The 21,705-nt window shown below is 36.9% G+C and overlaps 1 protein-coding gene across 1 annotated transcript; it reads left to right on the forward strand.

The window, feature by feature from the left end:
* Positions 1-1,046: 1,046 nt before the first annotated feature.
* On the forward strand, positions 1,047-20,355 carry LOC123007538 (toll-like receptor 6). Its single transcript, XM_044402902.1, has 2 exons — positions 1,047-5,234; positions 19,519-20,355. Exon 1 carries the CDS (start codon positions 1,384-1,386, stop codon positions 5,215-5,217), a length of 3,834 nt encoding a protein of 1,277 aa, XP_044258837.1. The 5' UTR covers positions 1,047-1,383; the 3' UTR covers positions 5,218-5,234; positions 19,519-20,355.
* Positions 20,356-21,705: the final 1,350 nt, after the last annotated feature.

The following is a 21,705-nucleotide window of genomic DNA, read 5'->3' on the forward strand; positions in this document are numbered from 1 at the left end:
TCGTTGTATAAAACCAATCTGTTGCGTGATTCAACGGAGTCGGGATCAGACATTCAATATCTGCGAGTTCTTCTGGCTATAAAATGCATTGCCGCCGCCACCAAACGTGTGCATGCGCGGCGCCGTTCGAATTTATAGCCGATGAAGTAGCGACATTAGTCGGCAGGTGTTTACCCGGTCAAATCAGTGCCCGGAGTCGGAAAGTAATACAGTGGTGACCGCGGGAGCTACCACCTGCCACTCCGGACGCTGCTCCGGGCCCTCCTGCGCTAATCGTGACAAACGACCGGGGTTATTTTCTCGACCATCCTCGCCCGACTTCACTCGATTACGTTACTTACCCCCTGTTCGACCGCCCAACGGCCGCAATACTTCTATCTAACTCGTGTTTTACAAACCTTTAGCCAACGCTTTGTTCTACAATGCCGTTTTTGCAAACTTGGCTTTATCACTGTCAGCACGAACCTTTGAACCTAAAGATAAAAGTCCAATATTTGCACAAAAAATTCTTTGTTTCATTGCATGCAGATTTTACCAGATTTTATACACCCACATTTGAGGCCAAAACATCAAAATGAAAACACTCTGGTCGACATTTTATTGATTATTAATTAAAAAAAAATCTTTATTTTTATATAAATAAACATTTACGTTCTTTTTTTTTACAAAGTTTGTGTTTATTTTGGGAGTGGACTTGTTGTGCGTTTAATCTGTTTTAAAATGTGCACCGCGTCCCAGGATCGGCGCTTGTGACCGCTTGTAGCGTCGGCTTATAGGCGATGTTGTACATTATTGATGGCAATTGTCCGCTAGATTTAACATATTCAATATCTTGAATAACTTGCCGAGGAATTCTTTTCCGAGAGGATAAATTTGGCGGGGTCTATAGGGCGCACAATTCCTTTTACGAGCGGCGCTTTTAAAGGCGGGGCGCAGACGCCAAGCTCGTTTGATCCCGCGGACCTTCGCATGCCCTCGGATCCCCACAAGCTCACGCTCTTCTCATACACGTTCCAGCATCCGGAGTTTAGTCTATCACCATCTTCGGAGAGAGGTGGTAGTGGTTCATGTTCACATTCCGGGCGTGAACAATCACTATTTCTTAAAGTTGGGGCAAAATGACACAGACACTGTTCTCGTTCATTGTCGATATTTCAAGTGCTTCTAACGCTTTATTAGTAATTTGAGGGTTTTGGCCACTTTCCGAATAAATTATTGTTGGGGGTGATGCGGTGTCGAAAGTGGGGCGTGAGTCTGTTGTAGATTGGTGGTCGTCAGTTTTGTTGCGACCGCCGAATGGAAATGCTGGTTTGTCGCCGATGCACCCTTTTAACTAACGCGCGCACCATGAGTTAAGACTGAGTTTGTCGAAGAACTGTCATAATGGCGGTTTTATCTGGACTTTTCGTGATGTGTTTAGTGTGTTGTGTGTTTGGGAACGAGACCTCGCCAACGGATTCCTCTGCACCCTTGCGATATGAAGCTCCCGATGACTGTCAGTGGTGGATCCGCGAGTCTACCGTTTCTGGCGGGCAAGACGAAGTGGCCTTAACGTGTAATTTGAGGACCATCAACAGTGAATTCGACACGACCAATTTCAGTGTCATCCCATCCGAACACACCACTTCCCTCCGGATCGAGTGCAATGCGGAAATTATGTCCCGGAGTAGCTTAGACGACCGCAGTTTTGTCCATTTGACAAAATTGAGAGAATTGGAGTTGGAGCATTGTAAATTGGGCAGATGGCCGGCTGGTACGTTATTAGGATTGAGGGATTTGAGGAATCTGACGGTGAGGACGCACAACACCGATTGGCCGGCAATGAATTTGGATTTTGCTAAAGACAGCTTTATGCCAGTTCGACAATTGGAGAGGTTGGATTTGAGCTGTAATAATATTTGGTCGTTTCCGGAGAACATTTTTTGTCCTTTGATCAACCTTGTGGCTTTGAATGTCAGCGAGAATCGACTTCAAGATGTGAGCGATTTGGGTTTTCGGGAAAAGGCTCCCGGAGTTCCGCAACCATTAATTAGTGTATCTGAAGATGATCAGCCCCATAATGCTGAAACTACACGCTCGTTTGCACATCCGTGCAGCTTAGACATTCAGGTACTTGATACTTCATTTAATCATTTCGTTTTGATTCCGGCAAACGGATTCAGTGCACTCCGGCGACTTCGGGAACTTTATATTCACAATAATGAGATTTCGATGGTGGCGGATCGTGCCATCGCCGGACTCAAAGCGTTACAAATATTCGATTTGTCTAATAATAAAGTAGTGGCTTTACCATCCGAACTTTTTAAAGACTGTTCCAATTCCATAAAAGAGATTTATTTACAAAACAATTCGATTAGTGTGCTTGCTCCTGGACTGTTTTCGAATTTAGAACAACTGTTGGCATTAGACTTGTCGAAAAATCTTTTATCAAGTTCTTGGATCAACTCGGAGACATTTGCTGGTTTGATCCGCTTAGTACTTTTGAACTTGTCATATAATCGCATAACGAAATTAGAGCCGGCTTTCTTTAGGGACCTGTACACGCTTCAAATCCTCAATTTAGAACATAATTCCTTAGAAACTATTCCAGCCGACACGTTTGCTCCCATGAATAACTTGCACACGTTAATTATTTCCTATAATAAAATCACGTACCTCGACGCATACTCGCTAAACGGGCTGTACGTTCTGTCTCTGCTGGCGCTTGATAATAATCTCCTCGAGGGAATTCATCCCGAAGCTTTCAGAAACTGTTCCAGTTTGCAGGACTTGAATTTGAACGGTAACTCACTGAGAGCCGTGCCTCTAGCGCTCAAAGATATGCGTTTACTTCGTACAGTGGATTTAGGCGAAAACTTGATCTCTAACCTCGAAGAGCCCGGTTTCCGAGGCATGAGCAACTTGTACGGCTTGAGGTTAATTGGTAATCAACTTCAGAACATCAGTAAACGCGTATTTAACGATTTACCAGCACTACAAATTTTAAATCTCGCCCGCAATAAAATCCAGAGAATAGAACACGGAGCTTTCGAATCTAGTCCCAACCTTCAGGCAATTCGTCTCGACGACAATATCCTAACGGACGTCAGCGGCCTTTTCGTCAATATTCCAAGTTTATTATGGCTAAACATATCCGATAACCAAATTGAAGGGTTCGATTATTCACTCATCCCCAAAGGATTGCAATGGCTCGATATTCACAAAAACAAAGTCCGTGAACTTGCCAATCGTAACAACTTGGAACTACAATTACGCCTGCAGACTTTAGACGCCAGTTTTAACAAACTAACGAGGATTAATGCCGCAGCCGTGCCCAACAGTATTGAGTTATTATTTTTAAACGACAATCTTATAACCACAGTCGAACCCCACACTTTCCTAAAGAAAACAAACTTGACGAGAGTGGATTTATACGCAAATCAGATTGTTAGTATGGATTTGAACGCTTTACGGTTAACTCCAGTAGATCCGGAAAGACCGTTGCCCGAATTTTATATCGGAGGTAATCCGTATCAGTGCGATTGCACTATGGAGTGGCTGCAACGCATCAATAAATTGGATCATTTACGCCAACACCCTCGTGTCATGGATTTGGAAAGTATTTATTGCAAACTTTTATACAATCGAGATAGCAATTATCTGCCGTTAATCGATGCGGAATCTTCTCAGTTTCTCTGCACTTACAAGACACATTGTTTTGCTCTTTGCCATTGTTGTGATTTTGACGCCTGTGACTGCGAAATGACATGTCCTACAAACTGTACTTGCTATCATGATCAGTCTTGGTCTGCCAACGTCGTCGAATGTTCCGGTGTAGGATACACAGAAATGCCCAGTCGAATCCCCATGGATGCTACTGAAGTTTACTTAGACGGAAATAATTTTGGCGAGTTGACGAGTCACTCTTTTATTGGTCGAAAAAATCTAAAAATTTTGTATGCCAACAATTCGAATATTGCAGCGATTTATAACGATACGTTTAGCGGCTTGCGCCGATTAACAATCTTGCATTTGGAGAATAATAAAATAAGGAAATTGTTGGGTTTTGAATTGTCGAGTTTGGAAAATTTGAGGGAGCTTTATTTGCAAGGAAATATGATTCATTATATTGACAATAGGACGTTCTTGGAGTTGAAGCAGCTAGAAGTGTTACGTTTGGATGGGAATCGTTTGAATTCATTCGAGGTGTGGCAATTTGCATCGAATCCATATTTAGTGGAAATAGGATTAGCGGAAAATCAGTGGTCCTGCGAATGCCACTACGTGGAGAAATTCAAGTCGTGGTTTAAGGTAAACCACGGGAAAGTGCTCGACGCCGGTAAAGTAGTCTGTTTGTTTAATAACATAACGAAAGCTGTGGGTCCTCACATGGGCGATTTCAACGCGACTGCTTGTGCTGCATATACCGGAGGCACTCGTGCCATCGTCGAAACGCAAGTTATGAACGATTATTTGCCTTTACTTTTAGTAACGATGTGTGTCTTTCTGGCCAGCGTTGTGATAGTGTGTGGCGCCTTTTATTACCGTCGCGAATTGCGCGTGTGGATCTACTCTCGGTGCGGCTTACGTATGTGCTATAAGACTACAGCGTTCGAAGAACAGCAAGATAAAGACCGCCTCTTCGACGCTTATGTCAGCTACAGCGTAAAAGACGAGGCTTTCGTCAGCCAGGTCCTAGCTCCAGGCTTGGAATCCGGCGATCCGGGCTACAGGTTGTGTTTGCATTACCGGGACTTTAACGTATCCGCTTACGTCGCCGATACGATAATCGAAGCGGTGGAGTCGTCCCGTCGGACGATTATTGTCCTCTCAAAGAACTTTCTACATAACGAGTGGTGTCGCTTTGAGTTCAAATCCGCCCTGCATGAAGTGTTGAAAGACCGGAGGCGCCGTCTCATTTTTGTGATTACTGGCGAGTTGCCGCAACGTGATTTAGACCCGGACTTGCGGCTCTACTTGAAGACGAACACAGTGATCGAGTGGGGCGACCGCCAGTTCTGGCAAAAACTCCAGTTTGCGATGCCGGACGTGCGAAGACCGTGCATGCATCAGAGGTCGTCGAACATCTACGCCTCGGCGACGCCATCCCATCTGGAGAGGTCAAGAAGTCCGGTGCTGCCGCCGCCTCCGCCACCCGGAAAAATGCCGCCGTTTTTGCATCATCCCTCCAGTCTGCCAAGGGACACTCGTAACATGCCTCATCCTCTGTGGGCGTAGCGGATGTTCAGCCGCAGGTGAGAATGTTTCCATATATATTTGCTCAACTTTTGTTTACTCGGATACGATTCGTTTAGCTTTTGCAGATGTTTCACCAAGCGGGGGTAATTATTTGTATCGCTGAGTAATATTTTTGTATATCTGGGGGCGTAACTTACTCATTTTTCCGCCTTAGATAAAACAAATTGTATGAATGTAAATTCACTTCAAGTGAAATTCAATAATTTTGATAGGCACTTGCTTTTCAAAGGTGAATTAGGTTCCGTTGAAAAGTATCTAAGAGGTTTATATATGTAGAGTCGTGGCAACAGGCGAATAAAAGACACAATTTTAATATTCAAAATGTACAAACGATTTCAACTCAACTGAAGCATAATGTGATTTATGTTTATGGTTGTAACTTCTATTATTATGCGTTTTGTATCGGTAGTAAATTTTAATATGGCAAACTATACACACTAAAAAAATAAACCTATAAAATTTAATTTTCTAAATCGCTTTAACAATTTATTTATTCATGACGAGTTTTTGCTACATCTCTAAAACTAATTAGCAGTTATTAAACTACTTTGAATAAAATGATGGAAACTTTGAGACTACAGTTTGATCAGCTAGTCATACTCTCTAAACCAACTGGTATGGAGCCAATTTCAAAGTTCTATCATTCATAATCTTATTACAAAGTTGGTCGATTCCAGTTTTCCATAAACTACCGAGAAAAATGCTTACTTGAACACATTATTATCGTCACTTACCAAACTTCTAATATTTTTCAAGACCAAATAGTGTACAGTAGTTGTGAACGATTTTTGAGATTAATAATTTCGATAATTTTTTCGTCTTTAATAAAACTGTTTAATTATAAAAGTAGTGTTTTGGTTGAGCTGGTATTCCGCGTATCCAAAGCTATCGACCACTCAAATAATTGCGTGTATTGATTTTGGTATTATATGTGTTTCAACTAACAATAAAGTTGTCACGTTTGTCAATAAACATAGATGCGTGGCTCGATAATAAATAATTTGTTATGGTGTTAGATAATAATACGCAGGGATTTTCAATGATTCCCGCTGCTGTCGTTATTTTTTCATTAGTGTAAACGTTGTGGGAAATTGTTTGAGTTTCCCGTGGTTGGTTCCGGATGTTTAAGAGAGATGCCGTCTCGATTCTAAGGTAAATACGTAAACAATAAATAATAGAAATCTAGGATCAAGTCGTGAATTGGAAATTAAATTTTATAAAGTAAGGTTGAGGAATAGTCCTCTTGTGTCTTATTGTGCTCTTGCTTCGGTGGCAGTGAATGGAAGCTCTAACTATAGGCCGACCCGACTATTGTGCGTTAAAAGGATAGGAGGAGCACAGTGTGTCTCACCGTCTCGGTCTTCGTCCGAGCTGAAGCGAGACACCCTGTAAAGTCATACAAAGAACCAGGTTTCAGTTTAACTAAGTCCTTTAGGTCGAGGTCGTTACGAGAAAAATATCGGTTGACATTTTTCGAGTGCACATATTATGTATGAGGTACAGTGCCGTGTAAAGTACTCGGTAAACAAACCCTAAAGAATTCTACACTCGGAGTGGCCATGCCTGGTTAACTAAACAAATATTTGGTTTCCACTACAAGGGACATATGCAATATCGTCGATGGATACGAACCGAACGGCATTAATTGTCACAGGAATGTTGGCGATATTTTATCGTGACACTGTTGTTCTCGCGTTTTTTTGCTTTATGGGGTTGTTTCTTACGACATTATTGCCCCGCGGCAGTTGGCGCTACCGTTTACAACTAGAGAATTATGAGCAAGGGCGAGGCCTCATTCTTCGAGCATGACTTTCCCATTATATTGCGAGGCCGGGCCCCAATCGAATTCGGGCACTACTTGCCTCCTAATTTCATTTTTTTTTTATTTCAAACTCAGCATATTAAATCCACTTCTGTCTTCATGGTTCATAAAAAGAAAATTTTCATATTTGTCCCTTCGAAACATTAATTTTAAAATAGGATGTCGTAAAGCTAGGAAAAGCATTACTAACAATTTTGGAGCAAATCATAGGACAATGTCATAAAATGAAGAATTTTCTATCGGCAGGGTCTGTGATTATGGATAATGGATCCCGAAATAAACTAATCGCATCTGTCGTCTTTCAAGTGCAGGTATAAGTCGATGTCTCCAAACGCATCCGGTCCTTTGGCAGGCACTCGTTTCAACAATCACACAATTTGCGATTTTATGCCCAGGTGAACCACTTGGGGTCCGGGACATAAAAGACAAACGTCGAAACCAGCTCAAAAATATGTCTTTGTGTGGATTAGAATTGGTAAAAGAAGATGCGGTTGGCATTGTCGGGATCCGTGCTGCTCCGTCAATAGTCGTTCTGCCATCGATTATTCGATTTATTCGAGACGTCTCACTTTTGAGCGGTTTACTACTAGAATTGCTAACTACAGTTTTTTTACGAGAGGGAGCGGCGACGTTGGGTCTATTTCCGCTTGATCACGGAAATGACCTGCCGATAGTCAAATGATGATCAGTTCGCTAACGATCCGCATTGTACGAGATCGGAACTGTAATCCCTACGTAGCTTCATTTATTCGAGATTCTATCCAGCTACCGCCGCTCTGCTCTGACCCCGTCAAGGGTCGCGTTTTATGAGCCCGACTTCGTCGAACGAAAATAAACCGTTTCCTTCTTGATGAATTGATAAAATTTTATCAAGTTAATGCGGAAGTGTCGTGAAAAAGGCGGATTGATGAACAAAACAACTACTCCAATTCAAGATCATCCCCGAAATCGGAAGTTTCGATTATTTTATTGATAGATATTCCTACAAAATTCCGGGACTTTTCATTTTATTGTAACGCTGTTGCTGGCACAGTAAAGTCTCATACAAAATCGATACAATATGATTAATTAATTTAAAAATGAGAATGTAGATGCGCATGAAAAGGGAAAACCTTAGGGGAGATATTGATGTTCTGTGTTTTGTTTATTGGCAATGATTCCAGTGCTTCTTTGAATATCACCCAATTTTTGGACTTTATGTTGTCAACAGATTGATCATTTGTAAACAAACACGCAATAAATTAAACTTGACTACAAAATTAAAAGTGTTATGTATGGGGATTTGCTAATGCAAAAAACTTTTTTAAACATCAAAATATTTTAACCATTTGTGTGTTAATTGCTTTGAAATAATGCTAAGTTTGTTCATTCTACTAACTTCACTTATTTCCTAATTTTACTAAACGCTTAAAGGAGGAGGAGTACCAAAAATACATGCGAAATTCGAAGAGCATAAAGCTTTGTGTAGCATAATAGCCCTTCTGTATTTATCACGGTCCTTGAAAGTTATGAAGTCGCTATCTATCAAAGTTTAGCAACCCTTTAGCAGTGTGCGCTAAATATTAAATGCTTTAAAGCTCTAAAGATTTGCCTCTTTTATTATTAACAGTTTTTACTGTTTGAAGCTCAAATTAAATTTTGTTCCTTAAGTGTAACAATAATTATTTTGTTGACTATTTTGCAACAGCATTGGTAGTATAATTACTTTAGAAAATTACATAAACAAACAAAAGTGGAATTCAGCGTAAAAACATGGGAGGTCGCAAAGGGAATTTTAATTATCATTTATCTTCTCCTCGCTCGATTCTTTCTTATTTACCGGTGGCAAATTTCAAAGGAACTTCATTCAATTTTTCGTTGATTATTGGGGAAATAAGAAACACCTGGAAAAAACCGCTGTATGGCGTGTGTTTTTATTTGATAATTTCCGTAACAAGGGCATCTGTCAAACGTTGCCTATTTGCATGTGAAAAGCTCAAGTATTGTGGAAGGTTCTTTGTTCGGAACACGTTTGTGGTGGAGCTAACTAGAGATTAGCGAGTCGTTTATACATTAATCCTTTATGAAATTCAGTCGAATGAAGATAATATGTGGCTTCAATTTAACAGAAGCCCAACAATATAGGCGCCCTGTTTGCAGAATGAGAAGATGTCACAAAAGCGCTTCTGTAACCTTCATGTTGAGTCGAAAAAGTAGACGAAAGGAGGAAATTAAAACGGCAATTTCAGTTAATTAAAGAATCGTTCCGAATTAGGCAGCTTGCCATTGGTTACTCGAATAATCTTTAATTAATTAAAAAGTAAACGTATCAGTCGGGTCGTTTTTGACGTGATTAAAAAAGTATTAATGAAAAAGTTGAATGCAATTTATTCTGGAATTCAATTACCTTTAAGAGAATTTAACCTCGACAAATGAAACTGAAATTTGTGTTTATGATAGAACGCGGAGGAGTTTATAAAAAAGGACCGCCGGTCATCCATCAAAACCAGGATTTCTTGATTATCGGGCCTACGAATTTGCCTCAAACAGGCGCAAAGGGCAGGTAATAATTCCACTATATAAATTTTAATACATATTTATGAGACCGCGACAGATACGAAAGCTTCCAGCCACTTTGTAAAAGGCTCCAACTGAAGCTCTGTCAGGACGAGCCTCAAGCACGAATTTGCAATCAACTTAAGTACACGTTCACATTAAAGCACATCAGACAATTTTTCACTCTTACACATAAATACCTTTTACTGAAGGTAATTGCTAAGTTACGTCAATATACAATATGGCGTACAAAATATATAAACGTAACTTGCAAATTTATTCCATTTACACCCGTCAGTTTTCATTTGCTAAGCAAAGTGACAGTTCTTTCTTCTTTTTCCTAATTTAATCTTAAACACAAATGCTTTATGACTTTACCTAAAAGTTTTTTCACAAACTGTCATCTATAATTTTAACTAAATGAACCCGTGAAAGTTCTAATTCACCTTTAAAAATATGGCTAGTAATAATTCCGGTTTAGCCAGCGGCTTATAAAATAATTTCTTATAAACCAAGAACGACGTGCTCATATGTCCCAGCATTTTACTCAGTTAATAAAACCGTTAAGTAAAAAAGTTGTGGCTTAATGGAGTTGTGTCTGATTAAGTCATTAAAGGTAGTTTAGTTAATGCTAGCTTTTGAGTAATAACTACATACCGCAATCTTAATTCAAATGCCATTACTTTGATATAATTTCAACTTCGTGGTCATGTGATGGCATCAATTTTGGTATTTGAACGTTTTCAAACTGGAAAAAAACATATTACTTTTCACGACTGAAGTAAAAACTACATATGAAGCTTCCGGCGTTGTATTCGATATGAGTTTTCATTAAAAAGCGAGCGCATGTGTGTTGCAGAATTCTTTCTTGGTCGGAGGCAGCGAACTGTGAAGAACGAGCACTGACTTCGTTATATCTTTCTGTGGCGCCACAACAGATAAATAACTTTTCCTACACTTTTTATTGATCACAATTTCGAATTTAGAATTTAGAAGAGCAAAAACGCCTTCTTCTGTAATAAATAGTGAGCATAAATAAGCTGACGGGTCGAATTAATGTAACCAAATTTATGGATTATTTTATAAAATATCGCCGGTGGTGTTGTAATATTACTGTAGGTTTAGCTACACTGAAAATAGGCAATTTCACTTTGAAATTGTATTCAAATTATATTTAATTTCTTTCATGAAATATGCATGTCGGTTTAATTTGTTTTGAATTGTTTTGATTCGAAAATGTCGATTTACTTTTTACTCTTTTCAACCTTGTATTGAAAGAACACGCGATTTTTCAAGGGACTGAATCAAAAGAGAATCGACAGATTGAAAAAATCTAACTTTGCCCAAGCGTTATGGAGAAAACGAACCTAAGAAAAGAAATACAAATCTGTGAAAGACTATTTAATCACTTATCAAAATGATATTTATCTGGAAACGTATATTTTTTTATCGAAATTCGATAAATGTACTTTATTCTGTTGCCCTATTTTCGCTCACATCAAGGCTAAAATGAATTAGGGCGGAAACCTTGTCGAAAAGAGAGATTACAGATAATTGCCACCCTTAGGAATCAGCTTCTCTACTGTTACAATAACTTTCAAGATTGATAACATTTTTGAAAATCATCCAAGATAAACACATTAATTCGCCTTTTATTGTCTTGAGTTGAGCCAACTGTAACTTTTATCTAAACAATTAGCTTTTTATTACTTGACAGGAAAAGTTTACCGAAAAATATGGAAGCTATTTAAATGACAGAAAATTGCCTGGATTTGATATATAACAAGTTTGGTGGCCACCTGTGGTCCACTTCTAGAGCCCATCTAACCGTCGAGAAGGCGGTTTATAAGAGAACTATGATGATAAGTGATGTCAAGCACTTAATTAAAGTAACGTAATACAAGCTGGTCGAGATAATTCCAGCTACGTAAGAAAACAAATCTAATTGAATCTTTAAAACATCACACGAGAAAAATTCTATGAAGTGGAGCGACGTTGACTCATTACTAATTAAATCCATCGCTTCATTTAGAATTATTCATTCAAGTCGTTAAATAATTTAGCACAAGACGTCGTAAGCGATTTTGATTAAATCGAGCTTCAGAATATCTTCACACTGAGTGTCGTCTATTGTGGATTTAATTCCAAATTGGAAATACAATACTTAACTCGTTTAAAAGATCGATAAAAGTTTGCTGTTTGGATGCTGCAGCTTCAAATTAACAGAAGTTTTGACAAGAATTTTCAGATATGCAAATATGCAAATTATATTAGCTCACAGTTAAGTACATTGTTAAAGAATTTACGCTTCATCAAATATTTTAAATCAAAAATTTGGTTGTTTAGCTCGCCAGTAATTCTCTCTAAATTTTGAATGTGTAGGATTTGGAGAGGAATAATTTATAACAGTTGTTACAGAGCAGTCATTATGTTAATAACTTTGATTTCGAAAAGTATAATTTGTTTGAAATTAGAATTAAAATTGCATTGTTACAGTAGCTGTATTATTACAGTGGGTGTTTTTTTGTTAAACCTTGTCATAATTTTTCCGTATTTAGTGGCAGTCAAAGCATGAATAAAATAATTACACATGTAAAAAATGGATGACGCAGGACGTGAGAAATGGTTATGAAGCCCTCTGTTAAAAGTTATTATTAAAGTTTTTCGAGGTGGAAATTATCAGCCTAATGCAGAACATCCGCTTCTTGTTAGACCTGTTTAGTTATTTGAAGGCATCAATTCGTTCGTCAGGAAAAAACCTCATTTGGAGCCCACAGACTGTTTGTTTTTTGTGTCACCGAAACGTCGAAGAAGAAATTTTCAACGGCTGTCGCCCTAATTGAAAAATATCAGTTTACCATCCAAATATTTCCCTTGACTGCTCAGATTTTAATTAAAAACTCCCGAAACAATTCACGCGACCATTTCAGCAAACACCTGCCCAGTCAGCATGACGGCGCAATTCCGACCTTATTATTAATTTAATCTGTGGAAGGAAAAGCGATGGACAGCCGATTTCCTCGTTAACATTCTTGATGGCCGTTAAAGTGGCGAAACACAAAAACGGCCCACTTAAAATTCATCTCCGGATCCACTATTTCATTTCGAACAACCTGTTAAATGGGCCTCTAATACTAATTCAAATTGTCAGGCAGCACCGCCCCTTCCAGGCTCAAAACGCAGGAACTATCATCGGAAGATCTGAGACGTCGGTAGCAATTAACATTAAGGCAACGCGGTTGCCACGTTCTAAATTATTTAAAATACGTTATAAATCGTCAGTTATCGCACATCTAGTGTTTGGCCCTGTTACGTGAACAATGGCGCTGGATCTACTTACAATGGTCTATACATCGCACACAGACTCCGTATTTGGCCCTTCTTTTTCTATCAAAAACAGACCTCACTGTTAATTGCCGGATCGCTAACGCTGTCGAGTGTTTCTTTTTAGAATCTTTTTTGAAACAATCCCGGTCTTAAGTGGTTTTATGTACAGCCGGGATGCTTTTTATTCTTTCAAGTATAATTAATTAAAAAGGGTACGTTTAGTGTTATTTATATCAGCTCTTTAAGGGTCCCCAACTCTTTATCACGTTCAGATGCCACAACAATCTTTCCCTTATTAATATGACCGCTTGCTTAGAATGCTATTAAGTTTAATGCTCGATATGTAGAACAATGACCGGCATCAGTAATGACTGAAGTTTAGGTATGCATTAAATACCACCCTTCAAATAATGATCGTATAATATTCCACTTATCCTTCGGCAAATACGCAATTAATGTCTAAGAAAATTTACTTCAGGCAATATTGATCTCGCCTGCGATCATTCCTTTGCCAATTTTGAGACTTTTCATTTTGTAACCAAATATTTATAAGGAATAAAAGACAGTTTTTTAGTACCTATTTGTTCAAGCGCACATAGTCATTTTCACATGATGTGCAATCCTATTGTCACAAATGTCGTCTTTGTAATCTTTTTTTAAATCTTTTCATTGTGTTTGCTAATTCGGTGAAACCATTTTGTTTTTGATTTTTTTCATCCAAATGTGATTCGATTCACAGAAATAACGGTCGCTTTGTACGTTAAATAGATGTTTCTGCGCCAGTGATAAAAACGCAATAATTTTTAATGTTACTGATTATTGTTTTTTATGTGTAGTAAAGTTTGCTTAATGACCAATTAAAAACCACTGTCGGTAAATCACAATAACACTCCCCTCAATAACAATACTACTGTAATAAAGCTATACTTTTGACAAGCCCTAACAAAAAATTATTAACCGGAATGAGTTGTCAGTTTTTGAGGGCACATCATTAAATTATCACTCTATAAAAATTATAAGATTTTATCATGATTCTTTTGTAAGTAGCAAATCGTTTGTTTATTGGCTACCGCTTTTTTTAAGTGGAACGGATTCGTACGGATCTGCTGGTACCGCGTTTATCAACTATAGATTAATGAGTAAAATTCCGTGAGAGAGATTTTCAGATATGCGAGTTCCGAACAGATGAGTCGTTAAGATACAATTAAGTGTCGTTTCAAATAGGAGTAATAAATTGTCCAGGTTTCCTTTTATTAGGTGCCCAAGTCTAATTTGCCTGAGAGCTTCTCTTTGAAACCGTGTGGACCTTTCGCACACCTTTGTCGTTCCAACAATGGTAATTTTTGACAAACGTTCGGTCTTATGTGGTGTCACAAACACCAGTCAAAGAAAACGACAAAACGAAAAATAAGTTTTAATAGGAACAATGGCTTTTCACCCAACCGTCGAAATTATGACGGCGTTAAAAGAGAGCAAATTGGTTCTCGACTCGGATGCCTGGAACTTAATGGTCTACTTGAGTTTTAATTTCGAACCTTATTCTGGATTATTTCGCCTTGAAGACACAGCGGGGCAATTTATACGAATTTTTATCTAAATTGTAAATTATCACAACATAAATATTTACCCCACGGTACATTTGGACATAAAACGGCTTATCGCGTTCATATTCAAACGACCCACTTTAGTCTATGTATGGAATAAATAGTGACTAATTTAATGCCACGAAACGGACAGAAATCGCTGGTTAAAAAACGCTTACAATGTACACAACCCTCATATATACATGGGCAAAAAGATAATCTGGTTAAAATAGCACAAAACACTGCAGGGTGACAGATCGCCGGCCAAATCTCCTCCAAGTGTCCGACCCTACTTTGTCCTTGCCCTCCCATATCACCATCATTACCTCGCATCAGAAACGATTGTTGGAAATTTGTAAAGTGGCAAGGATCACCATTGTTTTCCGCGACTGTTAATTACATACGCTGTGTACGGTTAATAACAAATTTATAATGGCTGCTAGCCATTCATTCGTATTAATTACCCAGTGGAAATAATCAAAAAAAGGGAAGGGTGATCCGTTTACCGTTTTGTTTATTATTAGGTAATGAAATATACTTCTATGTATTTTTGTGTCAGAAAAAATCGGGTGGTAGTTTGAAAGTCTGAAAGTTTTTTTGGGATGGACCCTTCTTTGACTGATGTTAAATTCATATTACTGTAATAGCCACACCTTTGACGTTTTTGTCGGGGTGCAAATCGATTATGAAGTTTTTTGTGGAATCACGTCGTTGGTCAGGGCAAATCGAGCGAAAGCGTCGAGATGATGCATTCCAAGGGTGTATATTGGTCAATGGCTCATGAGTGTTTATGGTGCGTATGACCGTAGAACTTCACCCCAATCTCGAAAAATGGATCAGTGGCGTTTCCAATTAATTGAGATATCCCTTCAAAGTCGAAAGTTATCCAAACAACAAGTTGAATTTGTATGAAGGGGTCTCTATAATGAAGTCCCCGCATAGTTTACGATTTTCCGATAATTAATGGCTTCCCTCGTTATGGTTTATTGGTCTTTTTCTCGAACTGAAGGCGAAACACATAAATAACTTTAACGGCCTTTGGCCGATTTTAAAATTTTCGACCGCTGGCGTTTTGTTAAAAACTAATTTATTTTCGTTTAAGTTTAATAAACGTCACAGAGGGTCGGTTTTGTTATCTTTTTGTAGTTTAAAGGGCGATTTTCTCAGGCAATTTCAAAACTCGCATACAGATGGTTAGACAAATGTCGACTTCACCCTTGAAATATGATACACTCGACGGAGTAATGTATGCATCCCCTCTGTACTGATATGTATAAAATTCTCAAGGAAGTCAACGAAACCCCGCCGAGGCGACTCCAATTCCTATTAATTTTCCAGCGATACTGAAACAAAAACCCTACGAGATCTTTATGATACATAATAATGGCCAGACGAAGGGTAGTTTAGTCATAATGGCGTTCAAATTTTCCAAACAATACATTTGACCGCAGTATAAAGGGTGAGTCCTACAGTAAATGCAGGGCTTAACGATACGTATCATTGACTCACACAATGCAAACTTGCGATTTCGTAACGATAACACGTTCTGCACTTCCTCCTTCAACACATACGCGACATATGGGACATTATTCAAACCGACTGAACCCAACCTACGAGTATTACAGCCATGCACGAGTTATCTCCAATTTTATATGTAATTTGATTATTCTATTCATAATGACGATTATTCATGATTTCTGACAACGGTTCAAGCCATTTTGAACACGGACATAAACCTATCGAATTATGACACCGACAACCGTAAAATTTCGTTATTTATTAGCATTTGCATAATTAAAACAAATGATTTGTTTGGTTGTAAACTTATGCCCTACGATATTTTGTTACATTTTCATTTCATTTGAATTTACAAAAATACAGTAGGTTTTAAACACGTAAACATTTAAAATTTTGTTACTTTTATTTATTTATTTTTTTAATAAAATTATGATACAATCTATACTTGGTCGCAGGACGATTGCAACACCCTTTATGATATCACAAAATACTCTTTAAGCTCTCAGCAGTAATTAACTTCTTCCCTGTTTTATTAAGTGTGTATATCAAAAATTATAATCCACGGTTAACTGTTGTCTTCACCCCTTATTATTTAGTACGATATATTCATCTTGAAAAGGAGGTAATACGTAGAACGTATAATTTTGATATTATAATTAGCATTTTATTATTTGAAGAGCATTTAGAAAAAATATTGTTTTTAGGGTAGAGATTTGGTCGTGGCAGATGGTGATTAGTATCTTATAATTATAGCCGGTCTTCATGTTTGAAATTTAAATATTATTTGTGGGTGAAAAATACCAGGATAATGGTACATTCATTATACATAAAGGGAGACAAATGCCCGATCCTGAGGTGCGAAGCCCGAGGGTTATAAAGCACTAAAGGAATAATAGCATTTCTCTCTAGTGGTGTATATACTATTTTTTTGCACGAGTTGTGTTAAAACACCCAACAAATTGGCTGTATTTTTTTAACAACATTTAAAAATTAACATAAAGCTAAAATTATTTGAAATTACACCATCGTAACAATAGAAATGTTTGTTGACAATGGGCCTTTCAATGAATTTAAATGACTTAGTAACGGCAGAGAATTTTGACTTCTGTCACAGTTTTGACATAAGAAAAGTTGATTTCTACTCCCTGCCGTGCAGAAATTATAATTATACCGTGCGATCAAAAAAAAAATAAATTTAAGTAGGCGGTGATTAAAGTCCTTCAGATGGCAATCCTGATTTTTGATATCACATGTCAGCGGAAACTTTGAGAAGTTTGCGTTTTATTCCTTTTAAGTGAAATAATGATCACTTTAGAGCAGAAATTTTTTATTGCTGTACAAGACGAAAACGGTGAATGGTCATTTTCACTTTCAGTTTGTGTGAAAAATTTCCAGCCCAGATTCCCAGCCAATGTGTTGCCAACTGTAGAATTTAATCGACGCCTACTCTAATTTATTTTTTTTAATCGCACGGTATTTAAAAATAAAATATCGGCTTTTGAAAAAATATATAATTATGTGCATAATGACATTAGATTTACTTGCGAAAAAATTTTACAACCCGTTTACAACAAATGTTATGAATAACTTCACTTACTTATTTAACTTAAAAAATCTTGAGAAACTTTCCTTCATTGTCTCAAAAAAGTTTAAACTTTGGCTTTACAAAACAATTTTTCTAGTAACAAACACGTTTAAAATTTGTAACACGATGACCTCTAACAGAAATTTTGAGTAAAAGTAAAAAAGGGTGTAAGATGCAATCAATACTACATATTCCGATACGAACTCGATTACAAATTTACAAAAATTAAATAATCTTCCCTATTGTGTTCACCCTTTCAAAAATTACGTGTTTAGATTAAGATAGATAAACTAGAATAATATTCATGCCGTCTATTGATGGAACAAAAATGATAATTGTTTCTGAAAAACTGCAGTTTATGACTATTAATGAAACAGTGACTAGTTTGACTAATTACTTGTCATGGGTTTCCAAAAATTAAATAATTAAATGTGTATTTTTGTAATCTAGTGTTTTGTGACTTTTGTATATTTGGGTGCGTACATTAGGCGCAAGTTATGTGAAACACCCTGTATTAGGCCGACATAAAATTTGTTATCCAGAAAGATGTAATTTATTTTGCTAAACAAATCACTTTCGATAAAAAATCCCTCGTCTATGTTTCCCCTATATTTAGCTCTAAGTTTAATTATATCCGAATGTAATTAAATTTCTAATAAATTCGGCCCCCGATGGAACGCATATTAAGGAGGCAAGAAGGATCATTGTTAGCTTAACGATGGGATTGTTGAACGTTAATACAAGTCAGGGGGAGTATGTTCATTCCTTCCAGAATCACGAATCGCCATAAAATAAAGGCACCAATTAACGCAGCTGCGTGCAAAGTGCGTGCGTGTGTCGAATTTCGATTGCTTTCCGACTTCCACACCATTATTTACCAGTTTGAAAATTTGACTTGCTTGTTGCATCCCTGCGGTTCCGCGTCAAACCAATCGTAAAGAACGAAACGAACTATTAATGATATCAAATAGGATCGAACAGCCGTATTAAAAAGGCAATTAACTTTGTAACTCCAGATGGTAACAGGTGTCGATTGTTGGTAATAATCCTGGTATTGTATGCTGGTGATAAATTGTTGCTTTTGCGTGATAGTGTAATCACAAACTAGACAATGCAGCAAATTATGACAAAAGGATTTTTATTAATGATGCTGCAATCATTTTAATTATTCCAGGATAATTTATGGAACGGTACTACTCCACGCGGTGTGATTTAATTGTTTCAGTACTATTTTAGCGGCAGCTTGCTAGAATTGCTTTTCTCCCTCAAAAGTGGAATAATTGCAGTTTTGCACCCATCTTTTAATTACCTAAAGAAAAAGTCTCTTCGAGTCTTTGCTTACTGTTGTCAAAACATCAATAGAAAAGGGAAGGTATCGCAATAAGATAACTAACATCGTTTATAATAGAACGTTCGTAATAACATACTAGTTCTGTTAGACAGTAATGGCACTTAGTTCGTAACATTGTGCTTTTGAATATTAAATGTTCACTGAAGTTCGAACACGATTCCATCGAATTATTACACATATTAGGATGTCGACTTTCCCCGATTATAATAATGTGTAATATAAAACTTGGTTCATTACAGTGATGTTCCTCATCTAATGTAAAAATTCCATTCCACTAATGATAAAGTGTTTGATTACATTTGCTGATATTGTTTAATTTTAAATAATAACGTCGCTTTTATGTAATATGATGAGTATTTAGTGGGTCTAAACATCGTGTTCGGTTCCACGATTTTACGTCTAGAAAACCATATTTCGAAAATTGTTGCGAAACAAAAATTTTCATACCTTAATTTCTATTTTAAATTCAATTTTGTCCAAACTCGATCCAATCACGTTTAATGCATTTTTCCGAATCTTATTTATCTTACTCTGATACTAATTGCTTTTTCTTTTTCAGCGATCGACAACTCCAACGTGCGTTTTTGACGAATTAAAATTGGGAGATGGACGGTTTTCCTTGGCTACCGAGGTGACTGTGATTGTGATATTTTTGTGAACTTTAATTATTCTAAATAGATAAAACCCATTCGTGTGAATGGACGCTATTCTAGTTAATTATTGTTGTTATGATTTATAAACAAAGGACTGAAAAAGTTTGAATCGAATTTAACTAAAAAAAATTATAAAGTCAGTCTTGATATATCAATGTTCTTCACATACTGCTTCATGAGCTTATTATTAATAGGTGTATTGAAAGAAATTTTCATGTATTATAAATCTTTCAATTAGTTCCAACAGTAACTATACTGTGACAATTCATTTATCGATCATCTATTAAGGTTTTTCTTCACTTTAAACGGGTTTTTCGTTGTTTTATACGCCGATTATTTATTTGCCGCGTATTACAGAAAGGTTGTGATTTATGTATTTCCTACAGAACTTGTTATTAGTATTTTAACAGTATCCACAACGATATTGATAGACTTAAGTATCTTGATTGGACAAATCAGCATTTGATCGTTTAGTTTTAGTCAAACACCAATTGTTACAAAATCAATAATAATTAATCACCAAATTATTTTTTATTTTAAGGCCACTGGAAACGAAACGATCAAGTGGAGGACATCCATGATTTACGATTCCTAACTTAATATATTGTAATATTATTAATTGTATATACTGTGTATAAATAATTTAAAGGTATATTTTCATCAGAAATCCCAAAGCACACTATGTAAATAGCATTATTATTTGCTTATTTGGAACGTAACTTAAAACTAATAAAATTATTTAATTTTAATTGGGAACTTTTATTTTATCTGAGGGCAGGTTTTTCTGTTACTGTTTGTAGCAAATATACTAGCTGCATGTTTTAATTATATCTAATGGAACAGATGCATATGTAGAATCCAACAGTATTATTTTTGCTCTATACAACCACTTTTTTATTTCCCAAGTGAAAAGGGTGGGTGGCTTTATATCCTGCGTTTTATTATAGCGATGTTTGATTAACGAGAAAATGTAAAGACAAATGAATTTAATTTTCAACAAAATACCCACTGATATTTTAGAGTCGTAACAGATTCTAACAATATATGTAACCCAAAACCTCAATATGAGATCATGTGACACAAAGAAATTCGTAATAAAAAAGTAAAAAATGTAATATCCACAGAATACATACAAAAAAATGTTCAAAAGCTTGAGAAGAATAAAAAATTGCATTAAGCGCGAACGTGATGCCGTGTTATTAATAAAATGGAAGTTTCAAAGAAAAAATATCCATTTACGGCTGGGACATGAGCAAGTAATTAAGCAGAGTTAGCCGGAGTTTAGAAAAATTGTTAAACTCGAGTTTGCCGCTTTATTTTGTTGAAAATGAGCCATCTGACATTGCACGTGTTGTGTTTTTAATTATCCTGAAACTGTTGTAACAGATTATAAAATCTCATGGTTGACGGTCTGTTGTCGACTGGGCTCGAGTTGGTTGGCGAATCCCTATCGCATTTTGTTGTTGAAATTGTGTTATTAATTTATGGTCGGTAATGAAATTGCGGACATGTCCGTTTTATAAAGCGATATGGATCGTGGCACCGTGACGACAGCATCAAAAGAAAACAGGTTGGTAATATTAGCGTGTAGCACCAGCATGGTCGGTATTAATGAAACGATTTAATTAAATTGTTATCATCACTATCGGACGCTGCCTGACTCCATAATATATAAGGAGTTTAAAAAAATAAAGTCGTGGTCACTAAGATGAATCGTTACATTCAACGCTGAAGACTAGTTCTTTGTTTGTGCCACCATCATACATCATAGTGTCCATCTCTCGACTAGACATCGCATGGCCTTGGAACTTTAAACACAAAACGGAACTTTGTATTCAGATGGTTTAACAAAACGTGCGATCCTTAATATCCCGTAAATGATAAATGGCCCAACTTAGAACCTCAAATTTATATATTCAGGTGGAATTTATCGCGTTAGCGCCCGATTTTGATTGAATTATTAATTGGGTCAGATATGGCGTCATCTACAAGAAAAGTCATTTTTACATCTTATCAGTTATCACTAAACTGGGAGACGTCAATTTTATTTAAAAAAACTGTTGGTTAATAAAATTGATATTTTCCCCTCAAAA

Source organism: Tribolium madens, unplaced genomic scaffold (genome assembly GCF_015345945.1).
Source record: "Tribolium madens isolate multiple individuals breed KSU strain unplaced genomic scaffold, Tmad_KSU_1.1 Scaffold_3;HRSCAF=73;Tcas5.2_LG2, whole genome shotgun sequence".
Classification (NCBI taxonomy): domain Eukaryota; kingdom Metazoa; phylum Arthropoda; class Insecta; order Coleoptera; family Tenebrionidae; genus Tribolium; species Tribolium madens.